This window comes from Lactuca sativa, chromosome 5 (genome assembly GCF_002870075.4).
Source record: "Lactuca sativa cultivar Salinas chromosome 5, Lsat_Salinas_v11, whole genome shotgun sequence".
Taxonomy (NCBI): Eukaryota; Viridiplantae; Streptophyta; class Magnoliopsida; order Asterales; family Asteraceae; genus Lactuca; species Lactuca sativa.
In genome coordinates, this window is record NC_056627.2 from 33,844,681 (window position 1) to 33,856,348 (window position 11,668).

The following is an 11,668-nucleotide window of genomic DNA, read 5'->3' on the forward strand; positions in this document are numbered from 1 at the left end:
CCCTCGGTGGGAGTGATGACTTGAGAGTTGTAGGGTATAGTGATGCTAGCTTCCAGACTGATAGGGATAGTTTCCGCTCTCAGTCGGGCTGGGTCTTTACCCTAAACGGAGGAGCAATTTCTTGGAAGAGTTCCAAGCAAGAGACAGTGGCTGATTCTACTTGTGAATCAGAGTATATTGCAGCTAGTGAAGCAGCAAAGGAAGCGATATGGCTGAAGAACTTCATTGGAGACCTTGGAGTTGTACCAGCTATTAAAGAGCCAATGGAAATTTTCTGTGATAGTGAAAGTGCTGTTGCCTTAGCCAAGGAACCAAGGGATCATGGGAGATCCAGACACATCGACAGAAAATACCATTTCATTAGACATCGGATCGAAGAAGGACTCCTCGTGGCAAAGAGGGTATCATCGGATGAGAACCCAGCAGATCCCCTCACGAAGGGACTGAGTAGGGTTAAGCATCTCCAGCATGCTCGGAGCATAGGGCTGAAGGATGATATAAGTTTTAGTAGTTAGATAACTCAGAAATTTGTAAAGTGTAATTGACATTTGATGATGAATAAAAGGTGTTTTATTTATGAGTAAAGTGTTGCTATCTCTTGTCAATCGTTTACTATATTTCTTTTGCATGTTTTGACTTCCAGAATAATTTTGTTTGGTGTAACATATTATTCAAACCTCCACAGTCGGTCATATGTCGGAAGTAGGTATGAATCAAGACTGTCATGATGGGTTGTAGAGGTCCAAGGTGTTGGACAAGGCTACAACAATCATGAGTGCTCATAAGTTCTGAGCATTGGACTCAACCCACGCTCACTGGAATCACTTCATGGAATTTTATCTCGAGTGATCGTGAGACGGTAATATCATATAAGTCTTCAAACCTAGAGATATGATTTGTTACTTACAAGTTGGTTATGCATTGACTGTACGAAACCGCATTGGTAACTCGATGTTATAAAACGTACTTTTGTGTGTAATTCAATGAGTGGTAGAACAAACATATGAGTCGAAGTTTATCTGTTCCTTCTTGGATTAGAAGCTGATATCTGGGCCCCTCGATGATTTTGTTTTGACCCATGTACCGGGCCCGGTCAGAACTAAGTTGATGTGTTCAATTAAGTTCTATGTCAAACAAATCGGAAATCGGGAAACAAATGCTGGACAATAAGCAAGACTATGTTCCATGTATTTGTCCGGCTGATATCTAGAACGGAGGATTATATGATCACTTATCTTAAATGGCGTACCATCATCTTCTCAAGTTTCGAGAAACCTTGTAAAGAGCTACGATTGCCGGTCGGTTCCTGAAGTACTAGAGATATAGTTATTAGACTTATCCAAGTGGGAGACTGTTGGATAAGGTGTCTAAGTCCATAACTATTTCGGGCATGTACTTGACCCGACCCGGCATGGTCCATTTGGGTTGCATGGCACCATGCAATTGGATAGACTAAATGAGAGAAATAACACTTGGAGATTATTAATATATTATAAGTTCTAATATATTAATAATATTATTTGATTAGTTGATCAAAGAATTAATTTGGAATTAATTAAGTGATCAAAGGATAACTAATTAAATATATGGGTTGATTGTGTAAATCATCCATATCTTGTATAGTGGGCTAAGAGGCTCCATGGATTATCAAGTTGGGTTCTACCCATAGGATGCTCCATGGATGCTCCATGGGAGTTACAAACCCATGGGTCATGGAAATGAAGAGTCATGACACATTAGGGTTTACATGGTGTAACCCTAGATGTGTCAACACTATATAAGAAGCATATTCTCCACCAAAAATCGGCACTACTACTAAGGAACTAGAGGGCTTGGCCGATTTTTGAGAAGTGTGTGTTATCTCAAGAGTCTTTCCAAGAGCATTTGGTGTTGTGTGAAGCATTTGAGGCATCACACTTGGGGTGCTAGGCTCACAAGGTTTCAAGGAACACTAGCAACAACAAGGTAAGTTATTCTATCTATGATTCTAGTTAAAATTGTTCCCCATGTATGCTAGATAGGAATATAACCTTGGAATTCAACTTTGCATGATAATTAGACAAACATAGATCCAAGGTTATTAGGGTTGCATGTACACTTAGGAAGTGTTAGAATGCTCAAAACCCATCAGTAACAAGGCGAGATTAGTGGTTCGCGGGTTTCGGCAAATTGAGGGTCTTGATTATACGGAAGTTTATGCTCTGGTGGCGCGCTTGGAGGCAATTCGTATCTTCCTTGCAAAGGCTTCCTACATGAACTTTACAGTATACCAGATCGATGTCAAGACGGATTTCATGTATGGTAAGGTCAAGGAGGAGATTTATGTTGACCAACCTCCCGATTTCGTTAACTGAAAACATCCCAACCATGTCTACAAGTTAGACAAAGCTTTGTATGGACTGCATAAAGCTCCTAAAGCTTGGTATGCTACCCTAACTTAGCATTTGCTTGATCACGGTTATTCCCGAGGCACCATTGATCATACCTTATTTATCAAACATGTCTATCTTGATCAAATTCTTGTTCAAATCTATGTGGACGACATTATATTTGGGTCGACAAGGCAACAACTTTGCAAAGAGTTCGAAGACGTGATGAAGAATAGGTTCGAGATGAGTTCGCTTGGGGAAATGACCACGTTTTTGAGGCTTCAGGTCCAACAATCCTCAACCGAAATCCTTATTCACCAAGCAAAGTACGTGGATGATATGTTGGAGAAGTTCGGGTTACGAGATGCGAAATATGCACTTACACCCATGGCGGAGAGACCTTTACTAGCTCCTGGTCTTGAAGGCAAATCCGTAGATCAGACGTACTATCGATCAATGATCAGATCGCTCATGTATCTGACTGCTAGTCGCCCAGACGTAATATTTGCGGTCTGTCAATGCGCTCGCTACCACGTTAATCCTAAATTTTCTCATCTTAATGTTGTTAAACGGATTGTTCGGTATCTCAAAGGTTGCCCAAAACTAGGTCTTTGGTATCCGAAAAATCTTGAATTTGATCTTTATGCTTTTGCAGACAACAACTATGGCGGGTGCGAGCTTGATAGAAAATCAACTTCAGGAGGATGCCAATTTCTGGGAGATAGATTGGTCTCATGGCAGTGCAAGAAGCAGCATACCGTCTCAACCTTAATAGCAGAAGCAGAGTATGTCGCTGTGTCTGCTTGTTATTTTCTAGTTATATGGATCCAACATCAACTGTCGGACTACGGTTTGAACTCTCAAGAAACTCCTATATTTTGTGATAATGAGGCTGCTATCCAAATTGCTTAAAATCTGGTCTGGCACTAAAAGACCAAGCACATTGATATCAAAGTGCATTTTATCCAACATTTTTATGAGCGCTCGCTCATTCGGCTAGAACAGGTCCCCACTGCTAATAATGTGGCGGACATGTTCACCAAGTCATTCAACAAAGTTCGATTCGATGCGCTGGTCAATCTTTTGAAAATGATTCGCTTCGTGAAGTAATTTTTGTTTAGTTTAGGTTAAATTTGCGCCTTTTTATTTCATTCTCACCCATGCACAAATTTAGGGGAGAAATAAACAAAAACCAAAAAAAAAAATAGAAAATCTATAAAAACCAAAATCATAAAAAAAATCAAAAATAGTTCTATGAAGTGATCATTGGGAAGTGATATTAACAAGTGATAACGAGCAATCTGAGTCTGTGTAAAGTACCAAAGCTGAATTGTCTAGGCTTTGTGTTCGATGCGCTGGTAGGCACGAAGGATTCAATTGGACTTGACTAGGTGCAGTTGAACTTAAGGAATTAAATGACTTGATAATTCTTGACCTAGATAGTTCCATTTAGCCTTACAATATGATGCTTAGGTAGCTTGAGCACGAAGATATACATGAGAATCCACCAGTCACACTAAAGTAGTATTGATAGGGCAACTGGGGAAATATGACTAATATGCAGAGAAGTAGATTTGCATATGTTGCAGTCCAGGTCGGATATCTTCCAATCACGTAGAGGAGGCAAAATATGACTAACAGTAAGAAAGAAAGAAAATAATTTTCTACAGACCTACTTTATCGGAATTCCCCAGTTGTCCTATCAATACTAGAATTAAGGACAGAATCTGTACATCGAGGAAAAGTTAAAACCACAGTTCTCAACCATGAAATCAATGGGAAATCGCGAATATATGAAGTATCGGCGTTTTCGGTCCGGACAGTTTTCGGTTCAAGCCAAGTTGTTTGCGGTCTAGTCGGCTCAGACGGCTTTCGGTCCAAGTCGAGCCGTTTTCGGTCGAGCCGGCTCAGACAGCTTTCGGTCCAGCTAGGAATTGCTTCTCTTAACTTTCGGTCTAGCTCATTTTCGGTGCAAAATCTGGCTTTCGGTCTTGACTTGTGTTGTTGGTCCTTAGGTTTTTGGTTTGACTTTCTTGACCGAGAACCTAATTTTTGACTTATAAAATAAATTAAAATGGCCAATCTAAAGGAATCAAATTGAGAAATAAAATCAATGCATTTTAATCAAATGATTTCTCATCTGGTATGTTTTGTGCAGATTAAATGGCAAGTTTCAAGGTTGCAGAAAGTCACAATGTTTCAATTTTGCTTGATGATCCTCTTATGACACACAGTGAATTCAAGTCAATGATGTTCAGGTTGCGTGAATGTTGCATTTTCTCAGCACTTTCTTGGAACCCCATAATCTACATGGATTTAATCAAGGAGTTCTGGAGTTCAGCTACCATGAGAAATGAAAATTGTCATCACTGAGCAGTTTATCAGAGACACATTGAAGATTGATGACAAGGCTGCTTATCCTACCGACATTGATCTGCGAATTGTTGATGAGTACCTTGAAAAGATGGGATATGAAGGTGTTTTCCCACCGATCCTCAAGAAACTGCTACCTCCATACTGGAGGTTTATGGCTCATGTGTTTGTTAACTGTATACCAGGGCGTAAGGGAGGAGCGGACGAGATCTCTTCAAGGAATACTCAAGCTATAATTGCACTGGCAGCAGGAGTCGACTTCAACTTCTCAAGATTTATCTTAGAAGAAATGGTCACTAATCTTAAAAAGAAGGCAAAGGACCAATTCCTGCTTTACCCTCGATTCATCAAGATTTTTCTCAACTGCCTTTTTCAAGACCTTGCCAAGACGGGAGAGATTCTCGACATGAAAGCTTTTGGACCAAACACAATCAGTCTGATGAAGCAAAATCGATATGGGAAAATCATGTTCCAAGGGAAGTACCCTTAAGAAAAATTTGGAAAATTTGCCGAGCTAACCGACTCTTCTGAATCCCATGGGTCACCTGAGCAGACATCAACTAATAATGTATCATCAGATTATGCAAATGTAAATAATGATATAATCGATGTTTCAGACCACGAGGATGAAATTGCTGCTGCTCAAACTATCAGTGTGGCTGAAGAGCATAATTTCACAAATGTGACAGTTCAAAGTGATTTTGATGGAGGTTCCACTGAAGAATTCACTGAAACTGAGGAAGGAGAAAAGAATGAAAGAGTAGATCTGTCCGGCTATGACAGAGATGATATTGCTGAACAATTCACTGGACCTGAGATACACCTTGTCAAATGAAGATCTCGATGACATCTTTGATGGGTTTTGAGCATTCTAACACTTCCTAAGTGTACATGCAACCCTAATAACCTTGGATCTATGTTTGTCTAATTATCATGGAAAGTTGAATTCCAAGGTTATATTCCTATCTAGCATACATGGGGAACAATTTTAACTTGAATGAAAGATAGAATAACTTACCTTGTTGTTGCTTATGTTCCTTGAAACCTTGTGAGCCTAGCAACCCAAGTTTGATGCCTCAAATGCTTCACACAACACCAAATGCTCTTGGAAAAACTATTGAGAGAATACACACTTCTTGAAATCGGCCAAGCCCTCTAGTTTCTTATGTGTAGCCGATTTTGGTGGAGAATGGGATCCTTATATAGTGTTGACACATCTAGGGTTATACCATGTAAACCCTAATGTGTCATGACTCTTCATTTCCATGACCCATGGGTTTGTAACTCCCATGGAGCATCTATAGAGCATCCTATGGGTAGAACCCAACTTGATAAACCATGGAGCCTCTTAGCCCACTATAGAACATATGAATGATTTACATAATCAACCCATATATTTAATTAGTTATCCTTTGATCACTTAATTAATTCCAAATTAATTCTTTGATCAACCTACTCAAATAATATTATTAATATATTAGAACTTATAATATATTAACAATCTCCAAGTGTTATTACTCTCATTTAGTCTATCCAATTGCATGGTGTCATGCAACCCAAATGGACCATGCCGGGTCGGGTCAAGTACACACCCGAAATAGTTATGGACTTAGACACCTTATCCAACAATCTTCAATGATATCGATGATGGTGCCAATCCAACACCGGAGATAAGGAAAATTGTTGACAATCAAGAAGTTGAGCCTCTTGTTCCCGTTCAAACAGTTGATTCTTCAATTCAAATGGACACCTCTTAGGGGATTCCTCCCCTTCAAAGGGTGATTTCTACTTTTGAGCCAACTGTGAATGAAGCCCAGACGGACCTGACCTCCCAGCCCCCGATGAAAAGACAAAGAACTGTTCCAAGAGTGGGAGTTATCTTTCCTGACCTAACTCAAACCAAAGAGACTCCTCCACTCACAACTGCTACCTCTTGTTCAACCATGCCCATTCAGGAAGGTCCCAGCTCGATTCATGAAGCTGGTGGCTCATCTGCTGGCTTGAGTTTCTCACCTCCTAGGCTAGAGCATGATGCTGCCTCTGTTAAGCTAGCCAGGCTCTTAGCCAGAGAACAATTTTCAATGCTTCCCCTACATGGCAAAGGAATTTCTATTGGGGATGGTAGCACAGGAGATGAGAATCTTTATCTTTTTGGACTCTAAAAACAGATTGATGATCTAAATCAGCAAAATGTTGATTTACATCAAAGAAATATTGAGTTGGACATCAAGGTCGTTGACCATCAGATTGAGAATACAAAGCTCAATATTCAAGTGGTCGAGCTTACCGAAGACAAAGCTCTGAAGACAAAACAGATTATGGATCTTCAGACACATTTTGGCCTACTGACCACTAGCTACTACGATTTGAAGAAGAAGTTGGAAGATAAATTTGGCGACGAATTCAAGTCATCCGTCAGTGAGCCCATAATTTATCTTCCTAATCAAGATGCTCCCATAGTTCCACCTCCTACAAAATCAAACAGGGTTGTCAACTGTTTTGAAAAAGAACCAGTGCAAGCTCCTCATATCGTGGAATTAAAACGTGCTAAACAAGCGAAAGTTGTTGAGAAGGGTCAACTGTTGTTCAAGAAGAACTCGAATCAGAATGCTCCCGTGAATCAACCAGAGATCACCGTTACTAACATTGGAGAAAATCGTTTCAGAGATACTTATGGTGATAGGTCCGGGATCGTCTTATGGGGATTCCATGCTCCTTTGAAAATGTGGATCATTAAAAGGAAGAGTGGAAATACCGAACTATATAAAGATGCTCATGATTTCAATTCTTGGACCAGGGTTGAGCTTACAAAATTGTCTAAAGCCCCGTTTTCTAATCCAACAAATGAACCCAAGGCAACACAATTCAGGTTGTTCTTAGAAGGTCAAGTGGCAAAGGGTTTTCCCTCTATGAAAACAGCATCGTCTATCATCAAGATTTACCCAAAGGTCATTGACCCCAAAACCAATCAGCCGCTTCGATCTGTGATGTGGCCCACAACCAATCAAGTAAAGCAAATCCCTATCCTTCAGAATCATCTAGATGGATCTCTGAAATCCATGTTATACTGGGTGTTTGATGAAACTACAACTTCTGCTTTCATCAAACTTGAACATGATTGTATTCGTCTATATGATAAGAGGGATTTGCTATAATTATACATCAACTTTCTATTCATCAGATCAAAATGGCTGAAGATCCTTTTGAGCCTGCTACTAAGGAATACACAGCCATAGTTGCTGACATTATACATAAGGAGATGTGGTACAGAGCTATGGGAACATCAAATGTGCTGGTGGTTGATAAAGATTGAGTCATGCTAGTCCCAAACCAAGGGGGAGATTAAAGGGCCAATATATTTGGTTTGGGCTAGGCATTAATGCATGGATGGTTTAGGGCTGTTGTAATGTGTGTTGGAGTCTTTTGTGTTTATATAAGTTTTTGGTCTAGGTAGGTTTTCGGTCAGGCTTTGACCGAAAACCTGTTTTCGGTCTGATGTGTATTGCTATAAATAGTTGTTAGGTTGTCAGAGGCAAGTTTAGTCATTCTAGCAAGTTTTTAGTCTATCCAAGTTGTATCCGACATTTCATAGTTGAATTGTATGCAAGCTTGGTTGTTTAATCTTCATCTTCATCATTTCTATTACAATTGATTGATCATTAGATACATCCCACAAATTTGGGACCTCATAACCTTCTTCTTCATGAACAAATCTAGGCGATCGCTGATATTGTGGTCTACTTAAACACAAAAAATTTGTGACAAGATTAGGATATATTGCAAGTGAATAGATATTTTGACTTTGCAATTCTAAACAAATTCCTAATGACCATTCATCTGACGATGACCAGGGATATGGTTGTCCACCTAAGTTAAGCAGCGAGATCTATAGACAACCTATTTATAGATTGAATTTAGAAGTATTAGAACATGTTCCCCGCTTCCTGATATCCCCCAACAATCAAGAACTTCCAAGGCACTCCTTACTTTATGTGAAAAGACAATTATAATGGGAGAAGACAGATTTAAAGTGCATATGTTGTACACCCAGGTCGGATCTTCCGATCACGCAAAGGATGAAACATATGTATCACCAGAATTAGAGAGATTTAGAAGTAGAATGGTGTATATGTTGTGTACCAGGTCGGATTATCATTCACGCAAAGGAGACATCATATGGCTAACAGATAGAAAGAATAGCATAGAGAGATATGCATAAAGACAGAGTTGCGTATGTTGCAGTCCAGTTCGGATCTTCCGATCACGCACATGAGGTAGCATTTGTCTAACAGAAAGAAAGCAAGAAAATATTCTTCTGCAGTCCTATTTTATCGGAATTTCCCCGACCGTCCCGTCAATATTGAAATTAAGGACAGAGTCCATACATCGAGGAAAAGTTAATCCACGATTCTAGATACAGATTATTTAATTTAATCCGTAGATTCCCAAGTATATCTCCCTGCTTAACCTATCCAAGCGTCATATTGTCAGGCTAAGTGGATCTGTCTAGGTCAAGATCTGTCAAGTCATTTGATCTTAATTTCATCTACGCCTAGTCAACTTCAAATTGAAACTTTTGTGCCTACCAGCGCATCAAACACAGAGCCTAGACAATCAACCTTGATACCTTACATAGATTCAGACTACCTGTTATCACAAGGATTATATCACTTCCCAACACACAATCAAAAAGTAAAAAAAAAAAAAAAACACACACACAATATTTTTGGATTTTTCAGAAAAAAAAAATAAAATAGAAAAAAATATTTTTGGATTTTAGATATTTTTTTTTAGTTATTTTTGTTGTTTTGGTTTTTGTTTAATTCTTCCCCCTAAATTTGTGCATGGGAGAGAATAAAAACTAAATGCACAAAATTAATATGACCTAAAAACCAAAATTAGTCCTCAAAACGTATCATCTTCAAAAATCCAAGAAGCACATCGAATCGAGCTTTGTTAAAAGGTTTTATGAACAAATCCGCCACATTATTAGCAATGGGAACTTGTTCTAACCGGATGAGCGAGCGCTCATAACAACCTCTTATAAAATGCACTTTGATGTCAATGTGACAGGATTTTTAGCAATTTGAATAGCAACCTCATTGTCAAAAAAGATAGTGGTTTCTAGAAAATTCAAATTGTAATCCAGGAGCTGATGTTGTATCCAAATAACTTGAGAACAACAAGCTGAAGCAGCTACGTATTCCGCCTCTGCTGTTGAGGTTGAGACGGTATGTTGTTTCTTGTACTGCCATGATACATGTCTATTACCGAGAAATTGACATCCTCCAGAAGTTGATTTCATGTCAAGCTCACAGCCTCCATAATTACTGTAAGCAAAAGCATATAAATCAAATTCAGAATTTTTCGGATACCAAAGACCCAATTTTAGGCTGCCTTTGAGGTACCGAAAGATTCTTTTGACAACAATAAGATGAGAAGGTTTTGGAGTAGCCTGATATCGTGTGCATTGACAAACCGCAAACATGATGTTTGGCATGTTTGCGGTTAAATACATCAACGATCTGATCATTGATATGTAGTCGTTCTGATCTACGGATTCGCCTTCAATATCTGGAGTCAGCAGTGTTCTCTCAGCCATTGGCATCGGTGTAGGATTTGCGTCTCGAAACCCGAACTTCTCTAGCATATATTCAACATACTTTTCATGATGTAGCAGGATCCCGGTTGATTCTTGTTTGACTTGAAGCCCCAAAAACATGGTCATTTCCCCCAAGGAACTCATCTCAAACCTCTTCTTCATAACGTTTTTGAATTCTTTGTACAGTTTTGAACTCGTTGACCTGAAGACGATAAAATCGACATAGATTTGAACAGGAATTGATCAGAACCAGCATGCTTAATGAACAAGGTTTGATCAATTGTCCCCCACAAATAGCCATGTTCAAGAAAATGCTTTTTAAGAGTAGCATACCACGCCCTTGGAGCTTGGTGTAACCCATATAAAGCTTTGTCCAACTTGTAGACGTGATTCTGAAATTTCGAATTGACAAACCCAGGAGGTTGATCAACGTAGATCTCTTCTTTCACAACACCATACAAGAAGGCAGTCTTAACATCCATCTGGCAAACAGTGAAGTTCTTTTAGGAAGCATATGCAAGGAAGATATGAATAGCTTCCAAGTGAGCTACCGGAGCAAAAACTTCGGTGTAGTCAAGACCCTCAATCTGATGAAATCCACGAACAAGTAATCGGGACTTATGCCGCACAATAACCCCTGAATCATCTTGCTTGTTGCGATATACCCAGCGTGTGTCGAGAGACTACTTGACCTTAGCTAATTCAACCAATTTCCAAACCCCAAGCTTATCAAATTGATTTAACTGTACATGCATATCATCCACCCAGCTGGGCTCATTCAAAGTCGTTTGAGTATTCTTTGGCTCAATTTGAGATATGAAGCAGGAGTAGGGACTTTGCGTTCTTACACCATCACCTAGCTGGCCAATGACGTTTTCAATTGGATGATCTCGTTGAATTCTTGAGGGTAGTGTTGGGTTTTGAGCAATCTAACACTTCCTAAGTGTGCATGCAACCCTAATAAACCTTGGATCTATGTTTGTCTAAATACATTCAAAATAATAATTTTTCCAAGGTTCATAACCTATCTAACATGGCATGGGTTACTTTTAAACATAAAAGAATTAAATGAGATTACATACCTTTTGATGATGAGTTTGATTCCTAAGGAGTTTGAGGGCCAAGCACCAATAGTGTGAATGCCTCAAATGGAATCACAAATCACCACAAACTCTTGGAAACCTTTGAGAGAGTGTATACACACTTATAAAATCGGCCACACAGAAAAACACATACTCTAGTGACACTAGTGGCTATTTCATGCAACATAAGCATGCTTATATAGTGTACATGATTAGTGTGAAACCCTAATAACCCATGCCCT

At 39.3% G+C, this 11,668-nt stretch overlaps 2 protein-coding genes across 2 annotated transcripts; one reads left to right on the forward strand and one right to left on the reverse strand.

Annotated features, from left to right (window-relative positions):
• The first annotated feature begins 2,630 nt into the window (after nt 1-2,630).
• On the forward strand, nt 2,631-3,281 carry LOC111878459 (uncharacterized mitochondrial protein AtMg00810-like). Its single transcript, XM_023874959.1, has 2 exons — nt 2,631-2,961; nt 3,025-3,281. The coding sequence occupies exons 1-2, from the start codon at nt 2,631-2,633 to the stop codon at nt 3,279-3,281; spliced, it is 588 nt and encodes a 195-aa protein (XP_023730727.1).
• A 6,502-nt stretch (nt 3,282-9,783) lies between these two features.
• Nucleotides 9,784-10,470, reverse strand: LOC111878460 (uncharacterized mitochondrial protein AtMg00810-like). The gene is made up of 2 exons (XM_023874960.1): nt 10,125-10,470; nt 9,784-10,061 (listed from the first exon to the last, which is right to left on the reverse strand). The coding sequence occupies exons 1-2, from the start codon at nt 10,468-10,470 to the stop codon at nt 9,784-9,786; spliced, it is 624 nt and encodes a 207-aa protein (XP_023730728.1).
• Between the last annotated feature and the right edge of the window lie 1,198 nt (nt 10,471-11,668).

Excerpts from the sequence above, each read along its gene's own strand:
- LOC111878459 (XM_023874959.1), top strand. The coding sequence starts at position 2,631 with ATGACCACGTTTTTGAGGCTTCAGGTCCAACAATCCTCAACCGAAATC. Across the intron at positions 2,962-3,024 it reads GATTGTTCGGTATCTCAAAG|ACAACAACTATGGCGGGTGC; the intron begins GTTGCCCAAAAC and ends ATGCTTTTGCAG.
- LOC111878460 (XM_023874960.1), bottom strand. The coding sequence starts at position 10,470 with ATGACCATGTTTTTGGGGCTTCAAGTCAAACAAGAATCAACCGGGATC. Across the intron at positions 10,062-10,124 it reads CAAAGGCAGCCTAAAATTGG|GCTGTGAGCTTGACATGAAA; the intron begins GTCTTTGGTATC and ends GTAATTATGGAG.